This window comes from Cetorhinus maximus, chromosome 19 (assembly GCF_964194155.1).
Source record: "Cetorhinus maximus chromosome 19, sCetMax3.hap1.1, whole genome shotgun sequence".
Lineage (NCBI taxonomy): Eukaryota > Metazoa > Chordata > Chondrichthyes > Lamniformes > Cetorhinidae > Cetorhinus > Cetorhinus maximus.
The window spans coordinates 66,893,937-66,912,014 of record NC_135897.1 but is presented as its reverse complement, the minus strand read 5'-3'; the positions used below and the strand labels follow the sequence as shown (position 1 = coordinate 66,912,014).

General features: G+C 41.0%; 1 protein-coding gene across 12 annotated transcripts in view; it reads left to right on the top strand.

The window, feature by feature from the left end:
* Positions 1-18,078, top strand: part of lrch3 (leucine-rich repeats and calponin homology (CH) domain containing 3) — a 170,990-nt gene that overhangs the window by 120,817 nt on the left and 32,095 nt on the right. For 6 of the 12 annotated variants that reach the window (XM_078564007.1, XM_078564003.1, XM_078564008.1 and 3 more), the window contains exons 10-15: positions 1,843-1,919; positions 4,632-4,712; positions 11,328-11,382; positions 12,160-12,321; positions 13,969-14,025; positions 17,936-17,995. In XM_078564007.1, coding sequence (XP_078420133.1) covers positions 1,843-1,919; positions 4,632-4,712; positions 11,328-11,382; positions 12,160-12,321; positions 13,969-14,025; positions 17,936-17,995 — 492 coding nt within the window. The remainder of the gene's footprint in view (positions 1-1,842; positions 1,920-4,631; positions 4,713-11,327; positions 11,383-12,159; positions 12,322-13,968; positions 14,026-17,935; positions 17,996-18,078) is intronic. The other 6 variants (XM_078564011.1, XM_078564005.1, XM_078564012.1 and 3 more) reach the window with 4 other exon arrangements.

Genomic DNA, 18,078 nt, shown 5'->3' with positions numbered 1-18,078 from the left:
GTGCAGATAAATTTCCGATCAGTGGTTTATTTATTTGTTCACGGGATGTGGGCACTGCTGGCTAGGCCAGCATTTATTGCCCATCCCTAATTGCCTTTGAGAAAGTGGTGGTGAGCCACCTTCTTGAACTGCTGCAGTCCATGTGGTTTAGGTATACCCATAGTGCTGTTAGGAAGGGAATTCCAGGATTTGATCCAGCAACAGTGAAGGAATGGCGATATAGTTCCAAGTGAGGATGGTGTGGCTCGGAGGGGAACTTGCAGGTAGCGGTGTTCCCATGCATCTGCTTTCCTTGTCCTTCGAAGTGATAGAGATTGCGGGTTTGGAAGATGCTGTCAAAGGAGCCTTGGTGAGTTGCTGCAGTGCACCTTGTAGATGGTAGATGCTGCTGCCATTGTGTTTTGGTGGTGGAGGGATTGAATGGTGCATGGGGTGCCAGTCAAGCAAGCTGCTTTGTTCTGGATGGTATCAAGCTTCTCGAGTGTTGATGGAGCTGCACCATCCAGGCAAGTGGAGAATATTCCATCACACTCCTGACTTGTGCTTTGGGGAATCAGGAAGTGAGTTACTCTGTGCAGAATTCCCAGTCTCTGACTTGTTCTTGTAGCTGCAGCATTTATATGGCTAGTCCAGTTCAGTTTCTGGTCAATGGTAATCCCCAGGATGTTGATAGTGGGGATTCAGCAATGATAATGCCAGTGGATATCAAGGGGAGATGGTTAGATTCTCTCTTGCTGGAGATGGTGATTGCCTGGCACTTGTGTGACGCGAATGTCACTTGCCACTTGTCAGGTCAAACCTGGATATTATCCAAAACAAAAACAAAAATACCTGGAAAAACTCAGCAGGTCCGGCAGCATCTGCGGAGAGGAACACAGTTAACGATTCGAGTCCGTATGACTCTTCGACAGAACTAAGTAAAAATAGAAGAGAGGTGAAATATAAGCTGGTTTAAGGTGGGGGAGTTGGACAGGTAGAGCTGGATAGAGGGCCAGTGATATCCATGTCTTTCTGCATATGAACACAGACTGCTTCAGTATCTGAGGAGTTTCAAACAGAGCTGAACACTGCAATCAGCAATTAGCATCCCCACTTCTGACCTTATGATGGAGACAAGGTCATTGATGAAGCAGCTGAAGATGTTTGGACCTAAGGCACTCAGGTGACCCCGATTATGTTGATGGTGGGGGTTTCATTGATGGTAATTCTGTTGAATAGCAAGGGGAGGTGGATAGACTCTTGTTGGAAATGGGCATTGCCTGGCACTTGTGTGGCACAAATGTTACTTGCCACTTATTAGCCCAAGCCTGAATGTTGTCCAGGTTTTGCTGAACATGGGCGCTGACTGCTTCATTACCTGAGGAGTTGCAAACAGAGCTGAATACTGCAATCAACAGTGAGTATCCATATTCTGACCTTATGGTGATCATTGATGAAGCAGCGTGGGAACTCTCCACTGGCTGAGAAGATGGAAGATAGAAGGACCTAGGACATTCCCCTGAGAAACTCCTGCAGTGGTGTCTTGGGGCTGAGATGATTGGCGCCAAATCATCCTTTGTGCTACGTTTCACTCCAACCAGTGGAGAGTTGCCACGCTGACCGTTAATTGGCCAGCCAGCATGAAATCACAGTTTCATGCCCGCTCCCAGGCCCACCCACCGCACCTACCCGACGAGGTAAAAATCCTGCCCTATGTGTTTCATTCATGGCTAATAAAATTCGGTTACTAACACATGTCCCATTTCACAATACTTGTTCATAAAAACTATGTGGAATGTAATTATAGGACAGGATTAAACTGTTAAATCTAATGTTTAAGGACTGTTTTTTTCCCCTTTGAAGGCTTCTCCAGTGAAATCTAAGCCTGTTGGAGATCCACAAAGAACTGAGAATGAGAGGGGCTGGCTACAACAAAGCAGGTGTTGCCTTCAACTTCAACTTGGAGTGAATTTATATCAAAGAATGAGAAATGATTGTAAATTTGGAAATTACAATCATTTTTCAAAGTTTGAAAGTAATTTATTAGATGTGTCACCTCTGTTGTTACAATTGTAAGCTCTGCTGTGCTGTATTTCCAATATGTTAATTTAAAAAACAACTTCAAGATTTGAATTTACCTCAGAAATCCCTAAAATGGAACAGTAGTATCCAGGTTCCTTTCAGATTGTTAACTTAGTTTTTTAATAACTATTACTGGGATGTGGTATTCTTTAATATATTGTACAGGAATTGTTGTCCATTACATATAAATGTTGTTTTATGTTTGCCAGTGGGTAAACACACTACTTGGTGTTTATATTGAGTCCCACAGGCCTCAAAAGGCCCTTGTTTGATCTCTAGTTTGTGCTAATTCGGAGATTTCAGTTAGGCTGCTCAACTTAATCTCAGCGACTTGAACAAGGAGATTGAAAAAAATTTGCCAAGGTTACTGCTCCTGGTCATTTTCCAGTAATTTCCCTGGAAAGCATGCTTCAAATGGACTTGTCTAAGATGTTCCAATTATGGTCAAATAGCTCACAGATGGATTCTAACTAAGCACATGCATGGTGAAGTTATTTTGGAAAGGTACTGAAGTCAGCTGGTATTCATACAACTGTATTCCGATATGAATTTACACATTTTTAGGAGAGAAGCCGTCACTGGAAATTCATGGAGCATGGATTAAAAACCAATTTCTAGTATACATTCTTCATTAGTAAATGAACCATAAATAATAGGAAGATAGAACTAATACATGGAGCTTTAGATTAGCTTAATATCAATGGGATGAAAGATACTAGAATCTTTTTGCTAAAAAACCAGCTAACAAAATTCTAGAGACAAGAATATAATTTTTTAAAAACACATAGATTTTTAAAAAGGAAGGTCACGTTTAACCAACTCATTGAGTTATTTCAAGTAACTGATAGAGTAGATATAGGCAATACAGTGGGTGTGGTATACAGATTCTTTTGGAAGGCCTTTGACAAGGTTCTACATAATAGACACAAAAACAAAAATAGCTGGAAAAACTCTGCAGGTCTGACAGCATCTGCGGAGAGGAACACAGTTAACGTTTCGAGTCCCTATGATTCTTCCCAGAAGAGTCATACGGACTCGAAACGTTAACTGTGTTCCTCTCCACAGATGCTGTCAGACCGACTGAGTTTTTCCAGCTATTTTTGTTTTTGTTTCAGATTTCCAGCATGCGCAGTATTTTGCTTCTACATAATAGACATGGGATGAAGGGCATATGGAGTCAGGAACAAGATTGCAGATTGGATTGAAAGGAACAAGATAGGAAATATAGGCCAGAAAGTGAGAAGTGGTGTTTTACAGGAAATGTGCTGGGACCACTAATCACCCAATATGCAAATAATTTGGACTTTGATATTGGAGGAAAGGCAAAAATTGCAAATTTTACCAAATTGGGGAGTATAGCTAAGAATATGGAGCACAGCACAACTGCATTTGTTCACTGATGTCTGTTTTACTGCCTGCACACCTCATGTCTCTTTCCACACCCCCCCTCCCACCCCATCTATTACATTCAATTAATGTCCTCTTGTTCATTTTCCCCTTCCTACTTTCTACACATTTCCCTCCTCCTCTCTCCCCTCACTATTTCTTTTTCTCTTACCTTGCCCATTTTCCTTTGTAGCTTTGGTTAAACTTGTTTCTCCTGCTGTCATCTCTGTTCCTTTTCTTTATTCACCTTCCAACCATTAACATTCCCCATCCCTCCTAATCAGACATGCCCACAGTCTTTCTGACCTGAGCTGTTTGCATGGAATGCTCTCTTGCTTGGTGTTAACCTGTGTCTTAAAGGAGGGAAAATAGAGACTTGGAGGTTTATAGAGAGAATATTTGAGGTTGCTGCTTCTCATCCATGAAAATAAAAGCAAACTACTGCACGTGCTGGAGATCTGAAATAAAAACAGAAAGTGCTGTAAAAATTCAGCAGGTCTGGCAGTATCTGTGGAGAGAGAAACAGAGTTAAAGTTTCGAATCCAACATGACGCTTCTCATCCACCCTTCATTGTAGATTCATTCCTCTCTAATGCTACTGGCTGCTGCTTGTATCTTACTAAACTGATTTTACCTGTTTGAAATCCCAGGGTTTCATGCTATGCAAAGGGCTTATTCTTGCACTAACATTTACGCAATTAGACGAAAGAAGTAAGCAGTGTGGGGGAGAAATGCAAATTTGGATCTTTGGTTGCAGATTTACAATAAAACGTCAATCCTTGCACAACACATGCTACAACAGATGAAGCAAAAATATACACTGTAATATTGTATATCTATTGTCACTTAATTCCCATTTTTAGTTTTATCTTAATATTGCTGGTTATATTGGTTGTGGATTAATCTACCAGGTTGGGGTTTATGTGTAATTTCTAACACGGAATGTTATAAGATAATTTATATCATTCACTAATACCTGAAAGTGGTAGAACTATAATTCTGTAGCAGTGAAATGAACCCCAAGTAAATTTAATTTTCTGATGTAAATGAGCTGTAGATCATTAGAAGTGGAGAAGATATTTAACTTCTAATTATTTGGCCTTTTACATTCATGAAATTAATGTCTGAGCACAAAGCTGGCTGTGCATCATGCATATACATAATAACAATTTTAACTTTTTCAGAAATGAGGTCATTGGCTCCAAGAGACCTGAAACTTTGCAACCGTGGCATGATAGTGAGCGACAGCAGACACTAAAGGATCGGTGAGTTCAGATTTATAATTTAAGAAGAAGTGATTATTTCAAAAGGAAGGCACAGTTTAATTATGGATTTGTCAGACATCCTCCATGAACCAACAGGCATCATGTTAAGCAGAATTTATTCATAGTTTTTCTTCTCTTCTTTCCCAAAGGTAAGTGTGTCAGATGAATTTCACTGGTGCCAGGAGCCTCCAGTTCTTTGCCCATGTGTTTCTGGCCATTGATTATTTGCACCTTATTTGACTACTTCATCTGAAGTCTACATGTGTAACATGTCTAACCCTAACATGGCATAATTTCCCACAGGGTTAATGGATAGTATTGTGGTTGGGTGAACCCCTCTTATACTTCTATCTCTAAGGTTTAGTCTGAACCTGTCTGGGTGGAGAAAGTGGTCAATGCTAATAACTCCTTTTAATCATTTATTCTAACATTGATAAACTTACAAACATCAGTATCCTTCTCTCCTTTTAAGTTAAATTAACGCTTACAAATGAACTTACAAACATCAGTACCCTATTCCTTTTTTTAAGTTAAATCAGTATCATACTCAGAGGTCAGAGGCTAGGAATCGTGCGATGAGTAACTCACCTCCTGACTCCCCAAAGCCTGTCCACCATTTACATGGCACAAGTCAGGAGTATGATGGAATACTCCCCACTTGCCTGGATGAGTGCAGCTCCCACAACACAAGAAGCTGGACACCATGCAGGACAAAGCAGTCCGCTTATTTGGCACCACATCCACAAACATTCACTCCCTCCACTACTGAAGCACAATAGCAACAGTGTGTACCATCTACAAGAGACACTGCAGGGATTCACCAAGGTTCCTTAGACAGCACCTTCCAAACCCACGACCACTACCACCTAGAAGGACAAGGGCAGCAGGTAGATGGGAACCCCACCATCTGGAAGTTCCCCTCCAAGTCACTCACCATCCTTGCTTGGAACTATATTGCCGTTCCATCACTGTCACTGGATCAAAATCCTGGAACTCCCTTCCTAACAGCACTGTGGGTGTACCTACACCACATGGACTGCAGCGGTTCAAGAAGGCAGCTCACCACCACCTTCTCAAGGGCAACTAGGGATGGGCAATAAATGCTGGCCCAGCCAGCGAAGCCCACATCCTCTGAATGAATTTTTAAAAACTTAGTCCATGTATCTTTTGAGTTGCACACACACTATTAACCCTTGGATGTACCTTCTGAAAAGTTGTGCTTCAGTTCCTGCTGTTCCATTAGCTTAGTTGTCCCGTTTTAGTTCATCCAATTCCCTTATTAAAATTATTTTCTGAGAGCTCTATGCTGTGCTGTGCTGCCACTGCTGTTGGTTGCTGCCTTTTCTCTTGTCTGCTTCAGCTGTTATGCTATCTAGTCTACCACTAGTGCTATTACTATTGAAACACATGCTTCTTAAACAAAAATCACACCTGTGACTAAAATTGCTGCAAAAACCCCTCCCCAAATCTGTGTCTTTTACATATTGTAACAATTTCATGATTTGTAACAATTTCCTGAATTGTCAATTAACACATGAAGGTGTTTTCAATGGGGAAGATCCTGGTTTTATCAGGTTAGTCTCGCTGTAATCAAGAAGTTCTCTGATTCATGAATAGCCCATTATCATATGAAGCTGGTTTCGATGGGGAAGATTCTGGCTATGATATCCAGCGGGTTTGGCTCGAATCAAAAATTTCTCAGGGATTAGCATTTGCAAGGAATGTGGGGGCACATTCAGATGCAGTGGTCCAAATCTATAGGTATTGTTTACAGTCCAGCAGTTTGTAGACACATACCCATTGTGTGGTCTGTTGGCTTTGCTAGCTGCCTCTTGACTAGTACATTGAAAACGTCAGTCAGCGTGCGTATGCTTTCAATATTCCCTCACAAACAGCCGTTTTTTTGCAGTACCACCCCCCCACCCCACCTCCCCCAACCTTTTTTGTTTGCTTTTAAATGTTGTCTTCGTTTAAATTGAATTCTTTCTTGCTGAAGGACCGGCTACAACATTCAGGACTCCAGAGCCAAGAATTTTTTCTCTAGCCAGAGCGCTTCTTTATTCCAACGTTTTCCCCATACCGCCATTATAATTCTAAAACCATTGTTGTAGCTGGACTGCTGCTCAGATAACTCAAAAAAATGTAATTTATATGAAGTGGAATCCTTCCATGTAATCAAATCAAATGGTTATCCAATGTGAAATGAAATTGAAAAGCACTTTTTCCAAAGTTTCCTGACTCTTTTTACTCATTCATGGGATGTGGCTGGGCCAGCATTTATTGCCCATCCCTGATTGCCCTTGAGAAGGTGGTGGTGAGCTGCCTTCTTGAACCGCTGTAGCCCATGTGGCGTAGGTACACCCACAGTGCTGTTAGGAAGGCAGTTTCAGGATTTTGACCCAGTGACAGTGAAGGAACGGTGATATATTTCCAAGTCAGGATGGTAAGTGACTTGGAGGGGAACTTCCAGGTGGTGACGTTCCCATCTATCTGCAGCCCTTGTCCTTCTAGGTGGTAGTGCTCGTGGGTTTGGAAGATGCTGTCTAAGGAGCCTTGGTGAATTCCTGCAGTGCATCTTGTAGATGGTACACACTGCTAGTGTGCATCGGTGGCGGAGGGAGTGAATGTTTGTGGATGCAATGCCAATCAAGCAGACTGCTTTGTGCTGGACGGTGTCAAGCTTCTTGAATGCTGTGGGAGCTGCACTCATCCAGGCAAGTGGGGAATATTCTATCACACTCGTGACTTGTGCCTTGTAGATGCTGGACAGGGTTTGGGGAGTCAGGAGGTGGGTTGCTCGTCGCATGATTCCTAGCCTCTGACCTGCTCTTGTAGCCACAGTATTTATATATATATGGTCAATGTTACCCCCAGGATGTTGATAGTGAGGGATTCAGTGATGGTAATGCCATTGAACATCAAGGGGCGATGGTTGGATTCTCTTTAGTTGGAGATGGTCATTGCCTGTCATTTGTGTGGTGCAAATGTTACTTGCCACTTATCAGCCCAAGCTTGGATATTGTCCAGGTCTTGCTGCATTTGGACATGGACTGCTTCAGTGTCTGAGGAATCGCGAATGGTGCTGAACATTGTGCAATCATCAACGAACATCCCTGCTTCTGACCTTATGATGGAAGGAAGGTCATTGATGGAGCAGCTGAAGATGGTCGGGCCGAGGACACTACCCTGAGGAACTCCTGCGGTGATGTGCTGAAGCTGAGATGACTGACCTCCAACAACCACAACCATCTTCCTTTGTGCTAGGTATGACTCCAACCAGGGGAGAATTTTCTCCCTGATTCCCATTGACTCCAGTTTTGCTGGAGCTCTTTGATGCCACATTCTGTCAAATGCTTCCTCGATGCCAAGGGCAGTCACTCTCACCTCACCTCAGGAGTTCAGCTCTTTTGTCCATGTTTGAACCAAGGCTGTGATGAGGTCAGGAGCTGTGCGGCCCTGGTGGAGCCCAAACTGGGCACCTGTGAACAGGTTATTGCTAAGCAAGTGCTGCTTGATAGCAGTGTTGATGAGCCCTTCCATTACTTTGCTGGTGATCGAGAGTAGACTGCTGGGCAGTAATTGGCCCGGATGAATTTGTCCTGCTTTTTACAAACAGGACATAGCTGGGCAATTTTCCACGTAGCCGGGTAGATGCCAGTGTTGTAGTTGTACTGGAACAGCTTGTCTAAGGACGTGGAAAGTTCTGGAGCACAAGTCTTCAGTACTATTGCCAGAATATTGTCAGGCCCATAGCCTTTGCAGTACTCAGTGCCTTCAGCCATTTCTTGATATCACGTTGAGTGAATCGAATTAGCTGAAGACTGGCATCTGTGATGCTGGGGACCTCCAGAGGAGGCTGAGATGGATCATTCACTTGGCACTTCTGGCTGAAGATTGTAGCAAATGCTTCAGCTTTTGCACTGATGCGCTGGGCACATCCATCATTGAGGATGGGGATATTTGTGGAGCCGCCTCCTCCAATGAGTTTTTTAATTGTTCACCACCATTCATGACTGGATGTGGCAGGACCACAGAGCTTAGACCTGATCCATTGGTTGTGAAATCGCGTAGCTCTCTCTATCACTTGCTGCTTACGCTGTTTGGCGTGCAAGTGGTCCTGTGTTATAGCTTCACCAGGTTGACACCTCATTTTTAGGTATGCCTGGTGCTGCTCCTGGCATACCCTTCTGCACTCTTCATTGAACCAGGGTTGATCCCCTGGCTTGATGGTAATGGTAGAGTGGGGGATACGCTGGGCCATGAGGTTACAGATTGTGGTTGAGTATAATTCTGCTGCTGCTGATGGCCCACAGCGCTCATGGATGCCCAGACTTGAATTGCTGGATCTGTTCAAAATCTATCCCATTTAGCACGGTGGTACTGCCACATAACACGATGGAGGATATCCTTAATTGAAGGCAGGACTTTGTCTCCACAATTACTGTGTGGTGGTCACTCCTACCGATACTGTCATGGACAGATGCACCTGCTTGGTGAGGATGAGGTCAAGTATGTTTTTCCCTCTTGTTGGTCACCTCACCACCTGCCGCAGACCCACTCTAGAAGCTTTGCCATTTAGGATTCGGCCAGCTAGGTCAGTAGTGGTGCAACGAGCCACTCTTGGTGATGGACATTGAAGTCCCCTACCCAGAGTATATTCTGCGCCCTTGCGTCGTGGTGTTCAACATGGAGGAGCACTGATTCACCAGCTGAAGAAGGGCGGTACGTGGTAATCAGCAGGAGGTTTCCTTGCCCATGCCATGAGACATCATGGGGTCCGGAGTTGATGTTGAGGACTCCCAGGGCAACTCCCTCCCAGCTATATACCACCACCTCTGCTAGGCGGATAGGACATACCCAGGGATGGTCGTGGTGGTGTCTGGGACATTTATCTGTATGATATCATTCCGTGAGGATGACTAATCTGCGAGACAGCTCTGCCATTTTTGGCATTCCCCCCCCCCCCCCATGTTAGTAAGGAGGACTTTTCTGGGTCGACAGGTTGTCATTTCCGGTGCCTAGGTCGATGCCAGGTGGTCCATCCGGTCCCTTTTTTGTGACTTTTTCGCAGCTTGTTACAACTGCTTGGCTTACTAGGCCACTTGAAGAGCCAACCACATTTCTATGGGCCTGGAGCCACAGGTTTCCTTCCCAAAAGGGTATTAGATGAGTTTTTACAACAATCACCATCAGACTTTTAATTCCAGATTTTATTAAATTCATATTCCGCCATCTACCGTGGTGGGGCTGGAACCTGGGTCCCCAGAGCATTATCCTGGGCCTCTGGATTACCAGCAACAATACCACTATACCATCGCCTCCCCGACTTTGAATGTGGATGAGTTTTGGTCAAACTGGTGAGAGAGATGTGATTGCTTTTCAAACAGTTTCCCATACTCTGCCAGTGTTTAAAAGCAATGTTGGGTAGTAGGGTTACATAGGTAGTTAATGTGGCCTTAATACCCAAGTTAGCTCTGCTAACCAGCTGGAATTTTGGAACAATTACGCAACCCCAGGCATTCAAGACAGAGAACAATATAGTTTTGGATGCTAAGGGAATTAAAGGATATGGGGGTAGTGCCGGAACGTGGAATCAAGATTGGAGATTATTCATGATTTTATTCAATGTTAGAGCAGGCTCAAAGAGCTAAATGGCCTACTCCAGTTTTCGTACGTTCTTGCAATTTACTTAAAAAGAAAGCAGCAGTCTCCGCAATGGGACTCCTGAATAGTCAGACTGCTTTCAGGGATTTACTGTGAAAGCTTAAATTTGACATAACACTTGGAAAATTTAGATGAAGTATCACCACCACCAGCTCAGTTTCGGGATGGCCAAAAAATTCTGGCCTTGCCAGTGATGCTCTCATATCATGAGCGAGTAAAAAAGCTGTTCAGTGTTTCTTTCAAGTGTTTTTCTTTTCATTTCTACTTTTGCACTTATTCAGTAGCTATCTATTTTCCATCTTCAATTCTTTTACTTTCTCTATCGGAAACAAAAAAATCCAAATAGTAGACTCAAGAGGAGAACAGCTGTGTAATGTCTGCCTGAGATTAACAGTATCCTGTCATCATTGAAAACACTGCTGGTACTGCAGCTTTACACTATATCTCTGCAGGAGAATTCTGGCAAATAGCTGCTCTGCAGAAACTAGCAAGGCATTTCCTTTACAGGAAATGGAAAAATCCTACCTTCAAGGGCAATTAGCGTGGGGAATCTCTAATTGAAGACACTGGATTTTAACTGTTCCAAGTTGACTTGCTAACCTTTACAAAGCAATGTTATATATATTTGACAGCTCTTTGTTTAGGGCAAAAAGCAGCAGTTCCGTATTGGCATGTACTACCATAATCCCAGTTATTTCAAGGATTTCCTTCAGTTCTAAAAAGGTGTAACAGTCTGATTTATGTATAGCCTGTGCAGTTCAATTTGATTTTAAATGACACTATTGATGTATTCTTCACACATTTTATTGGATTTATCGTTTGACAAAGCTAAGTTTTGCCATTATTGTTGAAGATTCTAAATTTAACACCACATTTTTTTAAAAATTAAAATTTTATAAACAATTTTTTTTCTCTAAACTACTCTGATTCGATTTCTTTTTCTCTTTTCAGTGGATTTTCAGATGCTAGCTTGATGTCTCAAACTCCATCTAGTGGCCAAAATATGGTAATTATCATGCAGTTGATCCCATTTAATTTCTTCGAAACTATTGCATTATTGAAGTGTGTGGGAAATTACAATTAGGATGTTAAAATTGGCCTGGAAACAGCCAAATGCAATGATGTACAGCTGTGATGAAGCAAGATTAAAATGTCAAGATAGAGTTAAATAGAAGAATTGTGTAGCCCTGTTTACTTCAGTGTATCATAGATGTAGAGAAATTATAGCTTCTGTCCTATCAATGAAGAGTACTTGAAGCCAAGGCAGTTTCTTAAATTTAAGTGTTTTGTTCTGTGTCTCTTAGTAATTTCCCTTTCTTTTCTCCTTTTCATAACTAATGTACTACACTGCAGAATGATAGAAATTGGTTTAAAGGCTTAATTTGGGATAATCAAGTAAACTATTTCACTTAAATAAAATTCAAGCTTGATTGTCGCATGTCTCCTCCCAGTTGGTTAGAGTGTGAATGCCAGACATCACAGCAGGTTGTATTATGAGCATTCCAGGCCAGGGAGCCAGTGAGGAAGGACAAAGAAAACTCACTTAAACCCCTAAGTCAACTGGGAAAATAGAATTGTGTAGTGTGGATCTTCAACTGTTTAAATCTCACATATGTTCAGAATTCATTATTGCTGATCTTTTAATCTCATAGATTAAGCAAAATAGGTTTACTTAAAATGTTCTACATGACATAACCTGGAACCTAATGTTGTAAAAGGAATTTTATATTAAAAATCAGTGGTTGATGGACAGAGTAACAGGTTTGAATGCTGTACTTGTCAGGCTTCGAATGTGGGGTGCACAGAATTGGAGCTACAGAGGAGACGTGAACAACTACTGGTGGAACGGACCAGAAGAGAGGCACAACTTGCAGCTCAACAATATGAAGAGGAGAGAAATCGAACAAAACAAATTCAGAAAGAAGCTGTCCTTGACTTTGTGAGAGTAAGCACAAATATTGTAAATATCTAATAAAAATTCAGCAGTCATTTTCCAGGAATAATCCAGAATAAACCAAATTTGTCATTTTACTGAAGAAGTGATCTATGGGAGTTCTATTTTATATCCTCCCTGTTTTAACCTTTTTTCTTCATTTAGGTCCCCCATTCTCAATTTTTACCAAGCTAAATGGCTAATAAAATGGCAGAGCAGGCTCAATGGGATGAAATGCCAAACCCTATTTCTAAGTTTCTCCAGGATGGTCAAGAAACTTGCTCCAGATTTCTACTGATAAGATGGAATTTGACGGTCCCGCTGAAGTCAGTGGACCTTTGAACAGCTCGCTGCATTTTACTGTGCCGCCACCCCACACGCACACATGGGGCTGTAAAATTCCACCCATGTTATTATGTAATCTCTCAGTAGGAGTTATGTGGCTCCCTTGCCTGTGCTCAACATCCCCTAATATTCTGGCTGAACTCAAATGAATCAAAAGTTATAACACCATGGGAGAACTGTTCTTTTTAAAATGTTACTTTTCTTCCTTCCTTTTCCAGTCATCTCAAAGTGGGATGGGGATTTATGTCACCATGTGTTCCCTCAATGACTTTAAAAACTCTCCTTATATTTAAACCTTCACCTGCCTTAAGAAGGCACTTCAAATGAATAAATTTGGAATTCAGGCTATGATACTATCAGTGTATCTTGACTACAGCTCTTTCAAAAGTAATCCATCGTCTTACAGGCTTAAAATGAAGTTAACAGTTCTCACAAAATTTGTTTCTTTTTACCCCTCTCTTATCCTCTTGATTCTTTTTCAACAGGTAATGTCTGGCAGTCCAAATGAAAATGGCTGACTCTTATGTATGAATCTAGACACGTGATTTTGACAGCAGCTTGTACAAGGGGTCAATGGGAGAATCACAGTCCTTTCCTTGGTCCAGTGTCTATACATGTATGCAGACTGGATTCTAATTAGGGGTAGAAGCTGTTTCAAAGATCTACCTGGTGTCTTGGCTCCATTATGTGCTGATTTTACCAACTGAGCAATCAGGGAAGTTAGACTTTCAACTTTACCAACTTTACTGGTGTTTTTCCCATCAGATGAATTTGTTTCACAAATCACATTCTTGGGAACAACTAAGAATGACATCAAAAGTAGCCACTAACAATACATTCAACTTGATCAATACCAAAGAAAATTTTCACATGTTAATACTAACACAAAATGTTCACTCAAAATATAAAACTTGGGGCCTTTTAATTATCACTGGCATTTATATGGTTGTGTGTATGTTGTAATGACTAATATCAATCCTTGGAACATCATGGTTGTGTTACCTGGATGTAGTTGGACTATATTTGCCAAGATAACTTATCCTGTTGTGCTTTCACATTTAACACTTTAAGATATATCAGAAATTTCAGAACCACTTTTCAAACAATCAGCCCCATTTTCTCATGGGTCTTGTGATTTCAAGGTCTGAATAAAAGATGGAAGCCTTGTTGTTTAGTTTCAAGTTACTTGTGTACTTCAAAGTATTCTTTCTGAGTTGGTAGGTGTTAAATATGCTATTTACGGAGCCACCACTTTAGTATAATCTATAGGAATGGTGATTAAGATGCTAGTGTTTGTGCTTTATCTCCCTGCAGCAGAAGAGTGGCCAAAGCCCTCAGAAACAGAGTCCCTCAGACAGCGATCACAATGATGTAAGTCCTTATGCAGGTTTAGCTGGATGTTAGAGAATAGAGTGAATGGTGAGAGATTTGTTCTGAATGAACTGTCATGTTAGTGTTACATAATCTTTCACTTCAAAGGACAGTGTCATCCTAACTCCTTGTAATGGAAAAACATCACTTACCAGAATGTGTGATGTTTGCACCTGAGTCATCCTATACACTTGTCATCCTGTATTTCTTTGCAACACTTCATAGTGTTGTATTGATCAAGTAATTAATTTGAGGATTATTGTAGTATTCATAGGTTCCCTGTAGCACATCTGTATGTAAATATTCCACAAAAGCTTTGCCATGTCATAATATCAGGTTTGTAAATTATATAGATTTTCCTCGTCAGTATTGACAGAGCTACATCTCTTTTGCTGTATCGCTTTCTGGAGTGAACAGTAATTTTTTTTGATGTATTTTATCAATACTCTTGTAAATATTTTTTATGACAGAATTGAATGGGACAAGAATAGCAACATTTCCAAATTCAGAGTTCAAAGCAAATGCCTGATTTTGTGAGCACTGAGATTGAGTGAATGTTTCAAACTAGCCTTGCTGTGCGAAGCTGGAAGATGACTGTCTTCCTTCACCGCACCCCCCGCCTCCCCCCCCTCCCCTCCCCCGACTCTTATTGAATTGTAACTTGTAAAAAAAACTCGATCCTTTTGGAACAGTTTTGCTGCAGTTTCTTCTCCCATTTTTACTGACATTTTTGCACTTATTTGGATGCAAGAATATAAACCGTTTATTCATCAGATTGCACTTTTTTTTGTTTCTCACTAAGTGTTTTGTCCATTGCCAATTAGAACTCCGAGTTTAACCAGAGGGTAATTAAGTCCAGTCAGATCCTTGACTCGCGCTTCAAAATAACATGATTTTGGTGGAATTAAAAGCAAAATACTACAGATGCTAGAAATCTGAAATAAAAAACAAAGTGCTGGAAATACTCAGCAGGTCTGGTAGCATCTGTGGAGAAACAGAGTTAATGTTTCGAGTCAAATATGACTTCTTCAGAATGGTTCTGAAAAAAAAGTCACATTTGACTTGAAAAGTTAATTCTGTTTCTCTCTCCACAGATGCTGCCGGACCTGTTGAGTATTTCCAGCAATTTGTTTTTATTTGATGGAATTAAATTTGTATAAAAAGACTTACAGTAACTTAAATTTCAAGCAAATATACTGTAATATCAGGAACACATTTGCATCTGCGTATAAACTTTTCCTCTCAAAAAGGTGAGAATAGGAGAAGTGCTTTTTTGTTGATACTGTCCCATTTGTCCGAAAAATATGGTAACAAGTAACCAGTAGTAATTTAACCGCAATTCTGAAATGGAAATCATTCTGACTTTTATTCCTTAATAGTCTAATGTGGGTGGAAGATGTGTCAGCGTGTAACATTCATAGAATGTTAGAATGGTTACAATGCAGAAGTGGGCCATTTGGCCCATCAGGTCTGTGCTGGCCCACTGGAGGAGCAATTCACCCAGTGCCGCGCCCCTTTTCTCCATGGCCCTGCAAATCATTCCTTTTCAGATAATGACCCACTTCCCTTTTGAAAACCTCAGTTGACCCTGCCTCCAGCACACTCTCAGGCAATGCATTCCAGATATTAACCACTCGCTGCATGAAAATGTTTTTCCTCATGTCGCCATTGTTTCTTTTGCCAATTACCTTAAATCTGTGCCCTCTGGTTCTCAACCCCTTCACTAATGGAAATAGTTTCTCCCTATCTACTCTGTCCATATTCCTCATGATTTGAATACCTCTATTAAATCTTCTCATAGCCTCTCCTCTCGAAGGAGAACAGCCCCAACTTCTCCAATCTTTCTACATAACTAAAGTTCCTCATCCCTGGAATCATTCTTGTGAATCTTTTCTGCACCCTCTCTAATGCCTTCACATCCTTCCTAATGTGTGCTGCCCAGAACTGGACGCAGTATTCCATTTGAGGCTGAACCAGTGTTTTATACAAGCTTTTGTACTCTGTCTCTATTGATAAAGCCCAGGATATACTTTATTAACCACTGTCTCAACTTGTCCTGCCATCTTCACTGATTTAAGCACACACACACCCAGGCCTCTGCTCCTGCACTCCCTTTAGAATTGTACCCTTTATTTTATATTGTTTCTCTCCATTCTTCCTACAAAAATGAATCACTTCACACACTTCTTTGCATTAGTTTTCATCTGCCACTTGTCTGTCCATTCCACCAACCTGTCTGTGTTCTTTTGTAGTTCTGCACCATCCTCCTCATGTTTCACATTGCTTCCAGGTTGCATATCATCCCCAAATTTTGAACTTGTGCCCTGTACACCAAGGTCTAGGTCGTTACTATTTATCAAGAAGAACTAGGGTCCTAACACCGATCCCTGGGGAACTCAACCGCAAACCTCCCTCCAGTCTGAAAAACACCCATTCACCGCTACTCTTTGCTTTCTGTCACTCAGCTAATTTCGTATCCATGTTGCATTCAAAGTAGTTTTATGTAATTTTCATTTTCATTGTTTTGTAGATTGTTCTATTTAACATAATGTATATATTTGGACAGTATTACTGTTTTTAATCAAAAACAAATCCTTTAAGCTCATAGCACTAAGCAAACTACATGAACTTACAATAAATGTATAAGTAGGTTAATACTGTGCATATATTTTATGAAATTCCTGTGCTTGACACTTAACTCTGCAGTTTCATTAAAATAAAAATTAAAACAGTGAAATGTAATTCCTGTGTACTGTTCCATTGACCAGTTCCACATTAAAGCAAGCAGTGCACAAAGATATTCAATTGATGATCAGACAGTTTTATAGTCTGATACATTTTTAAGTTGAAAGATATAAATGTTAGAACTGTTGAGAAACATTTTATAGACAATTCATCATTATAACGAGAACCACTTCTCCTTTCAACTTCTCTCATTTTACTTGGGGTGGTCACAATGTTGGTTGATCCATCTCCAGCTCCTCCTGTCAGCCACCCATTCTTCTTCCAATCCTGCTGTGTTTAAGTATCTTGTCACTGCATGCTTCCATCTGATCTTTGGCCTTCCTCTTCTCCTCTTCCTTCCTGGCAGTCCCATCTCCGTCACTCGCCTCACCACATGTCAGCTCTCTCTGCAATGCATGATCATAGCATTTCATTCTCATCTTGACTGCTTTCTTTGATGCTTCCACAATTTTCACTGACCACCTGATGTCCTGGTTCCTAACCTTGTCCTTTCTTGTCACTCCATATGTCCACCTCAGCATCTGCAACTCATAAGTGTCTAAGTCGATTTCCTCCTCCTTGATGTTGCCCAAGTTTCTGCACTATACAACAAGGCCAGTCTCTCATTTGTAAATGTCTTGTAAATTCTTCCCTTCAGTTTCAGCAGCATTTTGATATCACACATCACTCCACTGCACCTCTCCCAATTACTCCAACCAGAGCTAATCTGTTGCTGAGTTTCCATTTTCATGCTCCCATCTTCTGCCAGCTCTAATAATTAGAACCATTATTCAAAATCTTAAAGTTAGAAGGTGCTAAATTTCCCAATTCATTTATGTATATGCTGTAACATATACATTTTAATTAAATGTACTGGTTACCTAGATCATGAAAACAGTCACAATAACTGACAGTACCTGAGTAACAGTTTGTCTGAACTGTGGTGAACCAAGCCATGTGAATCTAAAATGTAAAATAAGGTACATAGCCTAGTTTCCTGAAATTATTGAAATACTGAATCATTCAGTATATGTTAATTGTTTGCATCCATACAGAATTTGCATTATTTTAGTTTGCTTTAGCTCTGTTTGACTGATTAGTTTGCTTGTCCCTACATGTGATTGTTGAGAATGTTTGTTGTGTTTTCTTATATTTATTCATCTCTCTCCCCATTCCCATCCTTCAGCTCCCCAAATATTTCCCTATCAGACGGTCCCAGCACACAGATGATAGCGCCTTGTTAGTGGTAAGAGTGTGCCTGCATGGATTGGCCTGTATTATAGAAGATTAGATCATAGAAATGGCATGATGTGTAATCTATCAGTTAAC